A 19,303-nucleotide genomic window follows, 5' to 3' on the forward strand; every position below is an offset into this window, starting at 1 on the left:
AAAGGGATATAATTATAATTTGTTGAAACCATCTATGGGAATATTTGGGAAAGTGTAATAGGCTTAAAGCAACCCTGAGTCTTGAATGCTGTTCTGTCCCTGTAGGCCATTTCACAACTTTGTGTTCATGGAACAGATACCAATTTAAGTAAGAATACACTTCAGGATAAACTACTGAGCAGCTGAATGAAAGAAGTCATCTTCTATCCTCACCCAAAAGGACAGAAGCTCTCAGTATTTACCTACATTAAAGGGCCAAAACTTAAGTCCTTCGTATTCTCCAATTCAAATGAGGTGAGCACTTCAGGCATTCCAGTTGAATGTGATGACCACAGGGTAAATGGCTATATCAGAATGGCTTTCTATTCACCTTTCCTGCAGATCGTGTCCCTTTATATTAATAAACATTAACTGAAAAAGTGCCTTAAAGCTTGGATTCTCAGCCAATGTTGTGACTACTGAAAGGAAGCAAAAGTATCTGCCTCCAAAAGATCCATGTATAAGTACACAGAAATGGAAGAAACACACTCCAAAACACCGAACAACTGAGGGATAAAAGACAGCAGTATAGGACACTGAGATTGAAATCCCTGGCATAAATCAAGGGAGGGCTCATCAGAGAGACTCTCAGCAGAAATAACAACATAAGCCATTCTTCAACCTAGCTGCCATCTACGTCCTTTTCCCCTCTAGAAACTACAGAAAGCCTTATGCTTTCTCAGAGCACTAAGCAATTTGGATGAACCCTGCAGGACAGGTGTAAAACATATTGCCTGCTCAGATCTCCTAGTCAGATCTTGATTATGATTACACTGGCACTCATGTATGCTAGACACCTCCCCTTCCCTCGTGCCAAAGCCAGCATCGCCCCTGACTGGCACAACCTAGGCCAAGCCCACTGCCCACTGCACACTGAGCTGTGTCAGTGTAACGTCAGTGAATGCTGTGCTCTCAACAGCAGCAGCTCCTTCCATGTGTCCCTTGAAGGCAGCTACTTTCCTACAAGCAAAATTCTTCTTGAATTGTCCAGTGGTGCAGTTCACCACTCACTGAAGAACAGGTCTCAGAGACCAGAGCAAGTTATAGCCATACTGATGCACTAATTAAGACTACTGCTACTAATACGACAAGCATTTTTGAGCAGTCTCTTAGTTTGCATTTATTAAAGCCAGAGATGGTTGAGTGAGAGTAAAGAAAACAATATTTAGAAAATAGATGGGTAAAATTAACTAACAATGTTAATGCAAAATTTAAAGAAAGCATTTTCTACAAAAAATCCTACTGTATTCTAAAGTGATGCTGCAGTACAGTTTGCTGCAGGGATGGGACGAATTTTTTATACAAGCAGTGCCATGTTCCGGTTAGTGCATTTGAGCAAATACAGTAAAATATAAATAGCTCGTAGATGTCAATTACACAGCAAATTAATGGTCAATTGATCATTGATTGGATCTGCCGCAACTACTGAGCTTTGCAATACCTAGTCAAACTGCTTCTTGGAATATACACTTGTTCATAAGTTAAAGACTTTGTTTGGTCTTTTTTTACATGTCAAGAATAACATGTAATAGCTCATTTCTTTGAGTCAGAGAAGAACTGAAGTATTACATTCGTCCCTTCCCTCATCTGCTGCACACAGAAACAATAGAAGCGAATTTAGAAGAAATATAAAAGCAGTAAAGCAGTACCTGACCAGAAAGGAGTGGAGGAAGGGGGAACAAAGCTGTAGTCTGGAGGAGTTACAAAAGAAAACCCACAGAACAAAGAAGGGGCTTAGAGAAAGAAAGAGAAAAAAGAGAAAAGCAAAAGAACATTGAAATATTGGCACAAGATTTAAATAATAGTTTTTTAACTAAATAATTCATTGATAATAAGGAAACTAAAGTTCCCTACTAAGGATGTCTGGAAGGAAATTGACCATAATAACTAGAAAATTTGGATCTATAATTTAATTTTTAACAATTGCAATTTTCAAAGACTAAAGCAGAAAGAAGACACCCATTCAGGGTTTCACAGAAGCAAATCAAAACTGCAGACTCTTGCAAATATTTTCAAATTTAATAGAAATTTTTTTTCTTTAATTTTGTGAGCCCCACTTCTCAACAGCCCAAAAGCAGGAATTCATCCATACATAAGAATTCCTCTTGAGCCCAGAAGACTAGTCGTGAGACTAATGCCTGAATTAGGAATACAGCCTAACTACCTGTTGAACTGGGGTCTCATAATATGCACGGGGGAAAAGTGTGCATTTTACCCTGATAATCATTAACATCCATAGGAACTCCACAGCTAAACTACATCCTCTATGGCCCAAACAGCATTGCTCATCTTCGCAGTTTTCCCTGACTTGAGAGAAAACCCTTGAGCAAGCAAATAAAAAGTGTAAGTTTGGCCTAGGAAGAACTAACACATCATCCTGTAACAGCTTCCTCAGCTGTTAGTCCCTATAACAGCTTCCTCAGGTGAAAGGTTAGAGGTGCACTTGCTCTATTGACAACAAACCTAGGGTCAACACATTTTTAAATATAAAATTAGAGGAAACAAACTAAATATGATTCAAATGGAACTACAGTTTATTGACATATTCTCACATTTCCCCCCTCTTCTGAAGAGGCAATGAAGATGTACATAGTGTACAAAAATCTAATAAAGTTAGGACCCTCTGCACCAGCTATTATTTGGAAGGAAAATTCATCTTCAACTGGATAAACTATAATGGAACCTCTAAATTATACCTAATAATATCTATAATTACTGACCAAGAACGTTCCTTAAAAATGTAGTGGGGTTACATTCATCACATACAGCTTCTTCCCTGAATTTATTCTTGTTACTACACATGACACAAAACCTTTTTGCTTCAAAATCATTATTTGCAGGAATGACAACAACTATTTTACATAAGAAATTAATCAAGAATCCACGGTGGAGGTAATGATACAGTTTCATGCACCTTACCTGGATGAGAATAGATACATCTGTGACAATGAAACTAAAAGCATAAATAAAACAAACAAGACTGATATTGTTTTGCTAAAATAAAAAAACCAGCAGAAACCGACAGCAGTTCGGGTTCTTATCGCAAAGCAATACAAAAGAAACATACTCCAGGGCCTCTTGCATACTAGAAACTCCCTTCCAATCCTTCACAGTGATGATCCTTTCCCCATCACTAATACTAAATAGATTATCTGAGAATGCATGAGGTAACCTTAAAAATGTCTTTATACTGGAGCCAGTAGCCCCAGGTGAGAGTCCTCTGTGGACATGTGTTTCACAAACCAAATGGGCAACTTGACTGAAGAAGTGTGCCCATTCTTAGAGACAACTGCCTTTATTTCTACAGAAGTACAATTAAGGTATGCAAAAGTAGCACACAAGAATAAAAGCAAGTCAGGTGCTAAATAGGGTGCGGCTGGTCCTTTCCTGTCCATACAGTATCTTAACTTTTCAAGTATTATTCTGCCCGATATAACTGGAGGTTCGGTTTTATGTGTGAAGTCTGGACAACTAAACCTATGTGTGCAATGAAATCCTACTAGGTATCTACAGATAACTTGTCTATTTTTAAACAACATTGATAAGGGGGTTGAAGTTGGCTTTTAAGGAATAAGGCTGGCTTCTTTTGTTTCCTTAAGGGTTAGGGTGACATTTTCTTTTACTTCATTAACAGACACTTTTACACAGTTAATGCATTAATAGTAGAATGATGTGATATAACCACCTAATGTACCTATACCTAATCTACAGGGGATGAAAGCAGGCACTATTTGGCTTTGTGGTTTAGGCTAAATTGATGTCTAAATTCTATAAGGCTTCAGATTTCTCAATATGATCGTGCTTTGCATCAGCGGATTGCAATAAAGCACCAAAACCTATTTTATAGAAGAATGTCAAGTTTTCTTCCATTTTTGCCTTTATTTCATTAAATGGTTGATCACTCCCCTAATCTAAAGTAACAATAAGTATTTTTCTGTGTAGGAAAACAAAATTTGATCATAGTGTTTCTAGAAAAGCCTTGGGCTGAAAAATTTTGAAGGGAGAACGTACCATTTCCCCAAAAATCTTCCTAATTAACTTGAATTTCTCTACTGAGTAAAGTAAATGTGTGACAGCTTGTACAACCACACTAAAAGCCTACAATAAATATCAGAACAGCGTGGGTGACTTCTGCAAGACCAGGGGACTAACATGTAAAGTTCTAAAGTTCAAAGTGGGAAGCTAAATTAACTGTCTCCATAAAATGAGGATTTTTGTTCTAAAAATCTAGTAGGCTGAAGGGAGAATCTGATTCCCTGCAAATTTAAGCAATTACAAGATGATTTATTATGATTCATACAAGAAATTACAAGTAAACTGAAATGGCACTTGATTTTCTTTCCTTCAATGGATAAATGAAAATGCGACAATTACACAAAAAGGAATATAATCCTTTCTCGCATTGTTCTAGAAAGCTAAGTTAATTTGTCATTCAATTACACAGCAGCTCAAACTCTTTGGCAACAGAAAATTATAAAATCTTGTCAAATTCTACAGTAGTTCAACTCGTATGTTTTAGAAATACTTTTCCCACTTATTCAGCCAATTATATATGCCAAAAAACAGCTGTTTTGAACAAGAAGCTGATGCCTTTTCAAAAGATGACCACCAGGCACAGTCATGTGAATAGTATACTGCAAAATCTTGAGTTGAAACTCAAAACCTTCTTAAAATCAGCATCAAAGTGCCGAAGTCCATTGCATTACTAATTTCAGCTGCAGGCTTGTTAAAAACCAGTGTTACACTAAGTAGATGCACAACTGAAAAAAGAGGAAAAGTGCCTCTCTCTCACAAGTTGACTGGTCTGGCCTCTTTTCAACAACTATTCTTGTTGCACTCGGCTTAAGTGGGAAGAGGTCAAAAACATAGCTCTGTGCCCTCACTGAGGGCTGCGAAGTGAACTCAGATGTCCAACACTGCCTCATAACTTATTTGCTTCCTCTAATAAAAAAAAATGCAGCTCAAAGTTTACCAACTTCTTTGTAAATTCAGCCTAGTAGAGCTCACACAGCCTAAATATATAGTTATTCTAACATAAACTAACAGCATAGCTTTAAAACTGAGCGATATGAGTCACAGGTGCACTGTTATTCAGGGAAATTTTCCTTATTAAAGAAACAAAAAAAAGACAAACGAAAGAAAAAAAAAAACAAAACACACACACTTATGGAGACATGTTAACACTTTAAAAGAAAATTGTCAAATCCACTAAATGAAAGTGTCATCCGGAGTCAATCTAGGTAGACTGGCGTAACTGTGGATACCAATTGTTTTATATATATTTTTTTTTTACATATCTATTTTTATATATGTATATATTTATGTATATGTATTTATATATACATATATATTAGTCCAAGAATTGACAGTAGTTTTGACCAGCTTGGCCTTTGACAAAACCTGCCAGTTCCGACCAGCACAGTTTGTAACGTTAAACGTCTGATATTTACTGTAGTAGACATACACTTTCCTAACCCCTTGCCTAAAACGAGAGCATCCCATGATCATTTCTCTTGGTCTTCCGTCTACTGCCTGAAAGATCTTGTTGAAGGAGATGTTTCCTACTGTATGTGGACTCAAGGCTATACCATAAGTCTTGCATCTTGCAAAGCACAGAATGATTGAACTAATGCTCTTGCAGAATAATAAGCTGGTCAACAGTACAGGTACATTCTAACTGGCCAAAGAAGGGAAAGAACAGATTGATTCTGCTCACAGTCAATAATAACCAAAACAAAGCAAGGCATACCCTCTCAACAATTAGAAGCCTTAATGCTGTGAGAAGGTAAGGGATGAGGAAAGCATGAGAGATGACAAGAGGAAGACAGAAGCAAAGGGAGATCACAAGCTTGAGGAGAAAGAACAGGACAGATAAATTCACCGAGAACAGAGATACCGCATAGCAGAGACACAACAGTTCTGGGAAACAGAACAGAAATTGAAGGAATAAAGAGGAATTGGGAGATAGAGACAGAATAAATGACATGCACAGACACACACTGGTTTCTTAAAATCATCTATCCTAAATTACCTTCACTTTCATTAGGAGAGGAAGAAAGTCTCTAAAGTTATAGAAATGTTATGGAACAGAGCAAGCAAGTAAACAAAAGCTGACAAACACAGCAAATGAAAGTAACACAGCCAGCTTCATTATTGCAAAGACTAGACTTGATTCTATGTTTTTTCACAGCAGTCTTTATAGTCTTAAAATCCCCATCAATTTTAATTTTCCTTTTATTATCTGTTACAGTACAAAGACACAGCCATAGTCTGCAGAACTGCAAATCTAATATTTGCTCTTTGACAGAAACGTTATATACTTTCCAGAGGCCAGCCATGTGGTAGCATTTAGCATTAACACTGAACTTGTACGTGTCCTAAAAATCATACTAACTTCCTCTTAAGTTGTAATAGGTTAAATAAAGGATACCACATGCATTGTAAGTCTTCTCAGTTTATTTCTTTCTAACTTCAAAACATTTTAACCACTTTTTACACTGTACAATAGATCACTAACTTTCAGAAGCTTAGAGGCCTGTAAGAAACATTTCAGGTTAAAAGGCAGGCATAAAAATAATTATGATACAGTAAAACTAATGGGGCTTTTTGAGAAATTTTTGTGGTATTACTGAGATGCTACTTCACATGGCTACACTACAAGACTGATTTATTTAAATCCCTTTCTAAGGATTAGAAATTGTCACAGATATTATTAACACTTGTAGTTGCATGCATGCAAATGTCTGGAGAAAAAAAAGGCAGGACGCAATTTAATTTCTCACCACCATGCCTAATAGATTTTTGAATATCAAGGAGATTTTAAGTTTGGCAGCAAGACAAACTTGCTAGACATGTTTATAAACCTGCTGGCAGATCTGAATCTGCTTAGCTTCAAAAAATCCTAGCTAAAAGAATTACCATATTAATTGGTTATATGTCAAAAATGGAAAACGAAGACGTGCAAAGTACCTTGTCCTTTAATACTTATATCACAGAAAAGAAAATACAACAATTTATCCTACTCACAGTTGCCACCTGCTCTGTTACTCCTTTGTCCCACTGAATTTTCAGATTCTTTGTATGGAAATTGAAGAGTAGTATCCAAACTTCGAAATCCTTCTTTGAGAGAGTGGTGCTTATAGTATTCTACGAGTTCCTTCCAGAAAGGAAAAATATTATGTCACCGGAAATTGAAATCACACCCTTTTCAAAATTCTGGTACAGTCAATGAGAGCTTTATCATACAAGTAACCACATTTTATATTACAGCGTCCCATAGTACGTGTTTATTTTTAAAAAATCAAGTAACCTAAGCATTGTCTGCTTTCACATTGCCACTCACCTGGTGTTTGGGTTTTGTTGGGGCTTGGGGGGGTGGGGGAGTTGGTTTTGGTTTGTTTGGTTTTTTAAGTAAAACATTACTGTCAGAGTCAATGCTTATTATTCCTTTCAGCAGGGCTGCATGTGTATTTGATTTTCTGAAGATGGTAGAAGGCAAGGCCAGCTGCTTATTAGCTATGTAATGGTCACTGTCTTTGTTCTCCCAGATTTCTTTTGCAATGATAAGCGATGACTATCCACAAATGCATTTGTAAGTATATAGATCCAAAATAAAGCATACGGCTTACCATATAAATCAACAGCAATCTAATGAGCAGATTCATAAACCATGTAAAACTTTCAAGGCTCTGACATTAAAATTTGTGACAGTTTTGGCGCTTGTTTTTTTATTTTGGGTTTTGGTTTTTGGTTTTTTTTTTTCCAGATAGTGAACAATGACTGAAAAATCCAGCATTTCACGTTGTCCATGAGCCCATGTACATATATATAAACATACATACGCACGCACATATATGTATGTACACAGAGACAAATTCTATATGCATGCACAGATTTTATGTACATAGACACACACATATATGAAAATACAAAAAATTGGCTCAAATAGTTTACAGAACCAGTCAGTTAAGTGACTATTGTTTTAATTCTAAAGGCAGCAGCAACACCCATCAAAATACTGACAGTTCATGTTATTCCTCTGCAATCTTCAACCTCTGACATTGTCTCTTACATTTTAATTAGCCTAATAATAACAATATCAACAGTTTGCACACAGAGCCTAGAATAAGATTAAAAGTGATCGGTATCGAGACCAGTGTTAACATCTTCGTCAGTGACGTGGACAGATACAGGATGGGCAGCAAATGGATTGAGAGTAGCCTTAAATAAAAAGGACCTGGGGACATCAGTTGATGAGAAGCTCAACATGAGCTGGCAACATGTGCTTGCAGACCAGAAAGCCAACCATACCCTGGGCTGCGTCAAAAGAGTGCAAATAGCATGTGGAGCGAGGTCATTCTGCCCCTCTGCTCTGCTCTTGCACCTGGAGTACTGTGTTCAGTTCTAGAGCCCCCAACATAAGAAGGGCTTGGACCTGTTCGAGCAAGTCCAGAGGAGGGCCACAAAGATAACCAGAGGGCTATGAAGACAGGCTGAAAGAGTTAGGCCTTGAGAAGAGAAGGCTCCAGGGAGACCTTATAGCAGCCTTCCAGCACCTACAGCAGGATCTACGAGGAAGCTGGAGAGGGATTTTTACAAAGACATATACTGATAGGACAAGGGGTAATGGCATTAAGCTGAAAGAGGGTAGATTTCAATTAGATGTAAGGAAGAAAATGTGTACACTGCGAGGGTGGTGAGGTAGTGGAACAGGTCGCCTAGAGAAGCTGTGGATGCTCCATCCCTGGAAGCATTCAAGGCCATGTTGGATGAGGCTTTGAGCAACCTCATCTAGTGGAAAGGGTCCCTGCCAATGCCAGTGGGGTTGGAACTGGATGACCTTTAAGCTCCCTTCCAACCCAAACAATTCCATGATTCTGAATTGAACTTTGCTCCCCACACTGTGAGCTGTTGCATGTCTCTGAAGCTGCTTTTAAGGCACAGTCCAAAGCTGAGTAAAATCTACACCTGCTTTTAATAGTTCATAATTACAGACCTGCCAGGCACTCCAAGTAAACAGAAAGGCCAGGAGAATAAGAACTGCTTGGGCTTTGTTGTTTGATACCAGCACAGCACACAAGCTACAACATCAGCAACAAAATAGTCTGTCACACGTCCTCACCGAGTACCCAGACATACGAATTACCAAAGCAACACAGAGGGTGACTTGTAAATAAGCATTATTAAAAAAGTAGGATTTCTGAATTTCTGAAACTACTGATATCTTTTTGCACCACACAGGTTTGTAAGAATTATGCTCTTTGGTAAAGACAGTAAGAAAAGCTACCGGACAGATTTTATTTACTGGCAAAATAAACTAAACAGTTTGAAACTGAGAAAAAAATGACATTAGATCACAAAGAGTCAGTTGCTTTTAAAAGCTTGGGTTTTAATACCACTCTTCCATGAAAACTGTCGACAAAGCTTTAAAACATTCAGTGCGCAAATCACAGCAGCAAGCTCACAAAAGGATAAGTAAGGTAAGCAAGCCCTGCCAGCGTGGATGGGACTCCTCAGAAGTCAATCACTTTACCATGATTCACATCAGCAGCAGAGCTGACCTTTCATCGCACCTTGGCCTGCTTTACACACTCAGCATATTTTAATTATTCTTGTGAAAGTTTTTCAAATGTACCATGAAAACTACATACAAGAGCTGCTCTACTTTTGTTACCTCCAAGGTGACACAGAACACTGTCATTTGCAGATTGTTACTTTAGGTTTCCATGGCTGCTGGCTTTGTGTTTTTTCTGCTCCCAGTTCTACTCAGACTAGTTTTGTTCCTCTCTGCTTCCACACACTTTTACTTTTTCTCTTGCAGCTACCCATAACAAAGCAGTTGTTCCACAGCGTACGCAAACAATACAGACACTACCACTTGCCTATTTAACTCTCAAGGGCAGATTTCCTAATACCTAGCCTAAAACTGAGTTCTGAAATTACTTTTTCCTAATTGAATGTTAGCAAGGCTAATTGGTAGCTATAGGACTTTATGCTAGAAATTTCTTTTGTCCTCTCAATTCTTTGATGCAAGGCATATTCAATTTCTTCCTTTTTTATGCAAGTTTGTGTCCTGTGCTTGTACCTCTGATAATTCAGCTCTATTTTGAAACCTGCATCAATGCATTAAAAGGCATCGTTGCCATAAGAAAATAACTGGAAGCGTGTGACTCCAGCTCCCATGCTTTGTCAAGATCCTAAGAGTGCTCATACACTCCCATCAGTTTGCATTGAATTGTTTTTAGTGTTTGCAGACTACATAACCACTTCCTTCACGCATCTGAGGAAGACCATAATTTCTGTTGCTACCAGTGATAAGACCTCAGGGTCCCAGCCCTAACACTGAACTCTTCACTGGTCTTTAAGTGTCAAATGAACATATTAAGAGTGTAGAAACAGCTTGGTGCATTCTTCATCAGGCGAAGCATAGATTTCTGCTTGATTTTTTAGCACTTGTAGGATGCTCTTGATTTACAGAATATCAGTGGTTAAATTAAAATAATTTCTAAGGCTTCCTGATTTTAAAATTTCTCTCCCTTCTCTTGTTTTGCATCATCCTTCATTTTTATTTATCTTTTCAGAGTACTTGCATATGCATGCTGGAAGACTGCAGCATAAGTTTTAATCCAATTGATTGCACTCAATATGATATATTGAACGAGCTTCCTTTAACAATGCATCAGAAAATGCTTAAGCAGTAAAATTTTACACATTCACTAAGGTAATTTATTCAGACACCTTGTATTTATGAGTCTTCTCTGAGTAAAATGACCTATCAAGAAATTCTTTCAAATTAAAGTTCAAAAAAAGGCATTTCTTCCTAGTATAAGATGACTCTGACATAACATTGAAAACTCACTGATCTGGACAGTTACAATACCAAACTCTCATTTCTGGGAATGAACTATGCCTACAGTTGGAGTGAAAGTTAATGAGAGTGCCTATGCTTTGTGTGTCATTACTGTAGTTTGCCAGTGAGTGCTACCACAGAGTGAAAGGTCAAAGGAGCCACACAATTGCTGTAATCTAGAGTAGTTGATACTGACTCAGGATGACTGTTATTCCAACCAGGATTTCTGAGCTCATAGCAGTTTAGATAGCCCCATTCTCTAGCTGCACTTCTTTGCTTGGTGCACCAGGACCCGGAAAACCAGCCTCTCCCAAGATTCCTTTGGGCTCTCTGACACATCTGCACCCTCTGAACATCAATAGGCATCATTATATTCAGCAGTGCATGTGTATGTGTGCTGGGCTGGGAAGGAATGTTCACCTAACTACTTTTAGGGGTCATTACTATATACAGAGAAATATTTCTAAAGACATCAAATTCTCCGTTCAAGATTCAACCCAACACCATAGTGGCCCGATGCATGGGATTCAGATCCCTCCTCTGCATCACTGTGAGTGACACAAGTCCAGTCCTAAATATAAATGTGTAGTTTTTACCACCACTCAGAGCATAAAACAAATGTAAGAAATCCTATTAGCAGATATGGAGACCATTCAAATCTCTCACTCTCACAGCCTTCTATAATTTCACTAACAAGAGCACTACATATAAAATAGCACAGTTAAAAACCTAATCAACGCTTACCATTAAATTTTTAAATTTTCTATTTTCTGCAATGTGGAAAAAGCCATCTCTTGTTAAAATCTTGATGTGTTTTACTTCGTTATTGTACCTGTAGGCAATGAATAACTTATTAATATAAATGTGGTTTTAATCAGACACAATCAATAACTACCTGAGGCCATAACCCAGTAACACCACACAAATAAATTCTTAAGACAAAAATTTATATCTGTGCCAAAACAAAGTTGGCATATAATTAACCAAATATATTTAGTGAAGTGCAGCTGAAGAGGTAATCTGTATTCAGAAAAAGAGTCGCAGCTAACAGCTCATTCTAATTGGGAATTCCCATACATTTCTTACTTGTATATTCATATTGATAAGCAACATGAAAGCAAAGATGACTCTCAATAATTTGCATCCACAGAACTTATGAACACACATTTTACTGAAATGTCTGAGATGCAAAAGGCTTCAAGTTCTCACTGAAGTCAATGAGACATTCATTTCAGAGAAGCAGATCACATTAACTCCAAACACTTGCTTACACTTACCCAATGTACTGGACCACCATTTTTGTAGGCTCATTTACTAAACCAGCACTGAAAAAACATTGTTACTTCCCTATGATAAGTCCTGGTATTTTTGTCAGCAATTTCAGTTTTCCTATATCGACTCCCTTAAAGGCTATGTATGTTCATATAAATTGAAACAGGTTTTTACTTATTTATTTTAAATATTATCTAGACATAAATGAGAACAGGAAAACTTTCTGTAGGTGATCTTACTCCACTTACTTAATACTAATTGCATATTCTCCTGACTCCTTGGTCCTGTGCCGTACCAGGTAAGTGCTATTTACTCTGTTAATAAGTTCACTCTCTGCTTGCAATCTTTCCATTGCTCCTGCAAACCTGTAACAGAGAACAATAAAAATTGCCTACGTTTTTTTCAAAGCTACAAAGGTCTATAAAATAAGCAATGCAGAGGCCCAACATTGTGCACAAGATGGGGTCTTGACAATACATCAGTTACAACCGACCACCAGATCTTTGAATGAAGACTAAAGCATGAAAAAATTCCACACTGTGTGTGTGTGTGTGTGTGTGTGTGTGTGTGTGTGTGTGACAGGACGTGGAATTGTGGAATTCTTGATTAGAAAAGTACTGTGCATATGTTGAACACAATATTAAAAAGTACTAAAGCCTGAGCATTTGCTGAATGATTACTGGACTGAAGAGCACATAAGCCCACACGTTTTCTTGCGTCATGTTGCAGATGAAACAATAAAACAGTGGTCCACAACCTTTGAACCTCCCTGAGTTCTAGTGGGTTTTACCTTAAGAGTGGAGAATGAGCCACGAGTATTATATTAGGTCAAAACCAGACCTATACAAAAATTTGGAATTTATACAAACACACTATTTCATTTGGTTTCAGGAATGTTCATAACCTCTAAAGGCTAAGGTGTAACAGGCAGACTGAACATCGACAAGCAAGAAGAAAATTTCAGCCTAATATGTCCGAGTTTGAAAGACCTGATGCTAACAGCTGAAAGCTAGGACAAATAAACCAGCAATTCTACAGCCTGACTGCATAAGCAGATTTGTGTCCTTGTTCTGCCTTGCTGGTTTGGGTGGGACTTCATGAGAGGCTGTCAGGAGACATTTGTTGGCAAAACTAGAGTTTAAACTGTTAATTGAGGAAAATTACCTAGAGTCCAGGGAAACTGTGCTTATTTTACCACTTTAGAAAGCAGTCTAGAAACAGTCAACATCACAGACCTCTACTAGGTAAAATTTCACACTAATACATCACTAACAATGAGATGGAAGCTTTAAATAAAAAAAGTTACTTTATGAAACAGACAAGGGAATATGCATTTTCAAGCCCATCACAAAATACATGCCTTCTTACAACAAGCTTCAGCCTAAAGTAATTTTCATGTAAGTATTACAAATCCATAGAAGATAAAGTCCGATTCCAATGATATGATTTCTTCTAACAAAATTATAAATAGAGTAAATGCTAGAATTTAATTTAAAATACTGATTTTAAATATTAAACATTCTATTTGGCTTGTTGTGAAAAATCAATATTTGTTTAGATCCAATTCTCATTTCACTCTTGGCAAACTAGAAGAAATCAAAACTCAAGTCTAAATGACAAAGCATAAAACCAGTAAAAGAACAAAAGTGATGTTTATTCTGTTCTCTCAGAATCACCATAGTCTTTTGTTAGTGTTGTTAAAAGGAAATGCAGAACTATTCATGAGACGAGATATATTTAACATTATTCCTTCTCTTTATTCACTTAATACATTAAATCTACTTGCACGTTTCATATTATACTCATCTCTTCTTATTCTATTTCAGACCTCTGGGACTAAGGCTGCACAACTACAGACTTGTAATCAAAATGTCAAAATCATTAAGCACTTTATTATATCAGAAAATGCTTTTAGGGAATGTATAGTGTTGCTTTCCGAAACCATTACACAATGCCTTCTTCAGAAGCCTAGAAAGGCTAAACCAATATAAATTAAATTATAATAAACCCACTTGTCTTTCTATGACTGCTTCTTTCAAAGAGATTCTTGTAAGACTAGACAGGGACTCACCACAGTTGTGAAGAGTAGTCTACTGGTTTAGGAACCTAGGACATAAAAAGAACGAAGATCAGGATTTTTTTTTCTAATCAGAACAAGTTAGATAGAATTGATCTAATTGTCAATATCCAGATTAAACAAGTTAAAAGAAATAGACGATCTAATTAGTCTTTAAGTCTATTTTCTTTTGAAGGAAGTTATAATAAAAGGCAAATATTCTATACCATTCTGCAAGTAGTACAGAATATTTTAACTTCTTGTTGCTGTGACAGATATTTTAATTAATAGCATTGTTAGAAGTTTTTCTGGCAGTGCCTACATTCAAATTTCATGCATAAAATAGCCTAACACTACATATTGTTGAAAAATAGCATTAAAATGTGCCACAAATTTAGAGTAACATGTACAAAATTGACTTGATATATAGCCTTAGAAAGACTGTCTACTAGGAAATATAGTGTATAATCTTCTGAGAAAGTTGAGGATAATCCATGGATTGGGTTGTATTGACATCATTCATTCCTTTCTGTTGGACTTGGACTTTAATAAGCATAGAATTTGATACTCGCGCTCAATTTAAAAAATAAGAAACAATCAATTTGCAAAATGGACGTCATATGTATACATAAACATACGCATAGCTGACATTTAAACATGTACAAGACGCACAGTATTCCAATTCCCATGAAAATCAGCATTCCATCCTGACCTTCTCCCACTGATGTAGGATACCTGGGTACTACCCTAACTCTTCTACAAAAATTCGTGAAACTTGCACAGTGCTGAAAAAGTTATTTTACTGGAAACTTAGCATACATCTTGCAGAATTATAACCTAACACCATACATTCTTAGATAAGCAAGTGATTTTTTTTCTTGTCTTTCAGTAAAACTGAAGAATCCTTTATTATTTTCTGGAATCTAATAGGGAGAAAAATTACAGTAACATTCTTCTCACTTTTTTTTTTTTTATTTCTGATATATGGAACGTCTTCCAACTGAGACTTCTAAAACCAGATCAACTCAGGAAGATATTATTACACAGGCCTACAAACTTAGATTAATTGAAACTTAAATCAATTACAATTCTTGGTATCAACCAAGATCTCCTATCAAGTCTCTAGACCTCGAAATAAACTCCAGCAGCAGTATTGCTGAGATAGTAACAGGCAGGTTTTGGATGGAAAAAAGCAGAATAGGAAGCTATGAAGCAATTACTGAACCAGGGTATTGTAAACTAGATGACAGCAGACAGTCCAAGTTAAGGGATTGTACAGAGGAAGACGAAGCGTATTATCTTGCAAACTCCTCTAAAAAACACAGTCACTGGAATGTAAAATTACAAAACTGTTGGAACAAATAAGAATTGGTACAATTTCAGTATTTTAAGGCTCACATCTTCATGCTAAGAAGCCTCAACACTAGGGTTATATGATGCACTCACTCCAAACACTTCACTTAAAACTCTGGCTAAGCGTATTTAGCTAATTTCAGGACACTTTTATTGAGTAAGTTTTCAAAAAACTTAAATTAGAATTAAATTAGTAAACATCCTAACACCTCTTTCTCCATAAAAGTAAATAAAACTGCTCAAGTTTCTGTGATAGAATAGGGTTTTGGCTAACTTTAAACTTACCTAACATGTAAATTCCATCCCTGCACTGTTAAGATTCATTTCCATGAACGAAAATTTGCAGAGTTCACAAAGTCCCACTTTCTACCTTTGACATAACGGTCACTCAAACATCACCATTTCCTTGAATGCTTCTCAACCCAAGATTTTTATGATAAAATTCTGAATGTTACAGGACAACCCAAAATTTACTTTTTTTCTCTAAATAACAAAGCACACACTACTGTGGAACACCTGGAAGTTCTCTGGGATAAAATCATGGTTGTATGTTCAGCTTGTACAATAGTAAATCTACTGAGGTGTCAAAACTATCACCTAGTCTAGTTCTTGAGAGCGAAAACCAAAATCTGCATTACTCCCAAATAGCACAGACAAAGGGCTCTAATGGTATTTGTTGTGCTGGCAGTACAGAAACCCCTTTGAAGCGCAGGGGGCCACGTTCCACCACCGGCAGCAGCAGCGGCATTCCATATCCCTGCAGCTACTGCTGGGGTTACTCGAGCAACTCTTCTAATGGTGAGACATGGGACAAAATTAACAGATTATGAATATGCTCAGAAAGAACTCTTCTGAGAAATGTTTTAGTGAAGCAACCAGATGAGACAGTTCAAGGCCAACAAGGCACTTAACAGAGTCTTTACATGCTGAGAGATATTTCAATAATACATTTCATTTACAGAAGAACTGCACCTTTAATGATTTGTATTATACCCCACAGGACTAATTAAATAGTATGCATTCTATTAGCAGCAGGAGAAAGATGAATAGTTAAAAAACCCCAAACGTTCTTGATTTGTCAAGTAGTACCACTATGTTGGATAGGATATAAAAATTCAAAATTCTGTCCTTTGGAGAAGTTAAACAGTAGATCAGTAGTTCTTTTCATTAATTTTGAATAGATAGATATACGTATAACAAGTGTTGTTCAGTGTCATGTAACACAGTAATATCAAGTGTTATTCCAGAAGCTCTCAGCTCACACTATGTATCCAATGCCTCTTCATAAATCAGAAAACTGGAAGAAAGCTAGGAAGAGCCACATATTACTTCTATGGTGCAGCAAATGTCTGCTGACATGCACTAAGTATCACAAAGACGAAAAAATTGTTTATAGGGACATCCGTGAAAGATCTGGAATATAGATATTCTGGACCTCAGCAGTTTTCCATTCAATATTCAGTCCTAAAGCCTTTTGATGTATGTATTTTATGCCGTTTCTGGGCATTTTTACATCGACTGGTTGTAAAGACTGTTAGACTTAATAATAACAGTAAAAGTTATGGCATGTTTAAAATCTGATTGATGTTTCATTATCTTTAACTGCATCATTTGTCATAATAAGATGTTTATATTTTATCCTTCAAAGTTAACAGTGGTGAAACATCAATTTATCTTTTTGTTCTGATCACGACACCAGTTGGTAACATTTCATGAATAATATTTATTCATTCTGCAAAACTGTATTATTTTCAACACTTGTCCAAATAGTATATTTCTAAATTTAGCAGAAAGCTTTATCACTAGACAGCAATCACCACAATGCCTCAGTAACATTTTTCCTAACTTTGGACACCCCGGTTCCTCTGCTTTGGAAGTATAGCGGTGGTTCCTAAAATATTGCTACCGTTGCTGTCAATGACACTGTACAACGACTGACTGGGTGGCTCCAAGAACTTAAGGCCAATATACAGCAGGCACTGCCCATGTCCAGGACAGTGACACCATAGCACAGGGAATCCACAGTTTTTACAAGAAGCAAGGATTGAAGAAAGCTAAGTTTACAGAATATTTTCATCTTTACTCCAGATTTCTTGTCTCACCCAGTCTAACATACTTTGCACCTATAAATATTCTGTGCATCCCTCTTCAAACAAAATTCTGAAAATACAGGGTACTAAAGATGTCTCCGCATCTACTGATGTATTTATATTCTGTAGGATCACATGTATATTTCTTTTAGAAACTAATGGATAACGTAAGCCTTAACAGCATACCAAAATGCAGCCACTAACAGCTGATTCTACCTATTTCAAACAATTTAAGTGGCATATCTTGATTGCAGTAAAGAAAGCAATTCTACTAGTAACTCAAACTGTTGTGAATCAAGTTAAAAGAACTTAAAGCTGCTTTAAAGCAAAGTAAGGAATATGATGCACCACTGGTTTTATGGATTTACATCAATTAATTTCAAGGGGACATACAGTAATCTGAAGCACGGTGCTATAGAGGGCAGAGAATGAAGGAACAAGTATACATTATATTAACGCATCATCATGTCTGTATACAATTGAGTGCATATTATTACATAATTTTCCATATTGTGATCCTGAACTTTTCTAGACTGAGAACAATCCTGCGTGAAATAAAGGCTGGTGAAAACCTATAGAGAGGAGAAAAATCTATTGAGTAGGTCTGAATTGAAAATTTTATATTAGTTTTACTCTTACATATCTTTACCCTCACTACCTATTGGTGTAATCCCTCTCTCTAAATCAAAGTGACTGAGAAATAGATCAGAACCATAGTATTCCCACCTTGCTGCTAGGGAAGGAAGAAAGTGCACTTTCACATAAAATGTGTTTATTCTGTACTCTGGAAACTCTAAATTTGGACAGTTCAATTTCTTAACATTCCCAGAAGTTAAATACGCTTCTCAAACATGTGTTCTTGACATGTCTTATTTACACTCAATAAACAAAGGCATCAGAATGCCATATTTTAAGCAATATTGAGCATGAAATAATGAGATTTTCATAAGGCATAATAAACGAAGTGATAGTATGAACAAGGCAGTTCTTCTGTAAGATGACAAACAATTAAACAACTGTACTTACACACGGGCTAGGCTTTACTGCATCACTTGGGAAGAATCCAAGCTCTCCTGTTGTTAGATTCCTGCCCTAGAAAAAACAACATTTTCCATTTTTGATACATAATGGGAATTAATAGTAAATAATAATAGATGCATGGGGCTTTAGGACAATAAGAGTATAACAAGTAGTCTGTAAAATAAAATGTTGTTTTAATAAAGTGTTACTCAGCATTTAGGGGGGAGCTTGTTTTTTTTTTTGTTGTTTTTCTTTTAAATTTATATAATTCAGTAATAATTATATCTGATACACCTGAGAGCTCTAACAGATGAGATGCAAGAAGGGAACTAATAGCTTGGGCTATGATTCCCAGTTCTGTCAATGTCTGCTAGTGTCCGATATCTTCATCAACATTAATTATCTCCCTTCAAGTTACATCCTCCTCAGTTGGCACCACTCTAGTGAAAGCTGCCGCACTGCAACATTACAGCTCCCAAAAGCAGTGCACCACCATGCAGCAGCAGTCGCAGCAGCTGAGAAATCATGCTAAGTCCAATGGGAACTTATGGCTAATATTGCATCAACAAATTAACACACAAAGTTCTACAGTTGTTTCCATGAGTGATGCAAGTAATTTCAAAT

At 36.7% G+C, this 19,303-nt stretch overlaps 1 protein-coding gene across 2 annotated transcripts in view; it reads right to left on the reverse strand.

Annotated features, from left to right (window-relative positions):
• The window catches only part of VAV3 (vav guanine nucleotide exchange factor 3), a 165,786-nt gene that overhangs the window by 7,793 nt on the left and 138,690 nt on the right, over positions 1–19,303 (reverse strand). For both annotated transcript variants that reach the window (XM_054073128.1, XM_009555828.2), the window contains exons 21-25: positions 18,686–18,751; positions 14,232–14,266; positions 12,409–12,525; positions 11,633–11,720; positions 7,066–7,195 (exon numbers count right to left, since the gene is read on the reverse strand). In XM_054073128.1, the coding sequence (XP_053929103.1) occupies positions 7,066–7,195; positions 11,633–11,720; positions 12,409–12,525; positions 14,232–14,266; positions 18,686–18,751 (436 nt within the window). The remainder of the gene's footprint in view (positions 1–7,065; positions 7,196–11,632; positions 11,721–12,408; positions 12,526–14,231; positions 14,267–18,685; positions 18,752–19,303) is intronic.

The sequence above is a fragment of the Cuculus canorus genome, chromosome 8 (genome assembly GCF_017976375.1).
Source record: "Cuculus canorus isolate bCucCan1 chromosome 8, bCucCan1.pri, whole genome shotgun sequence".
NCBI lineage: Eukaryota > Metazoa > Chordata > Aves > Cuculiformes > Cuculidae > Cuculus > Cuculus canorus.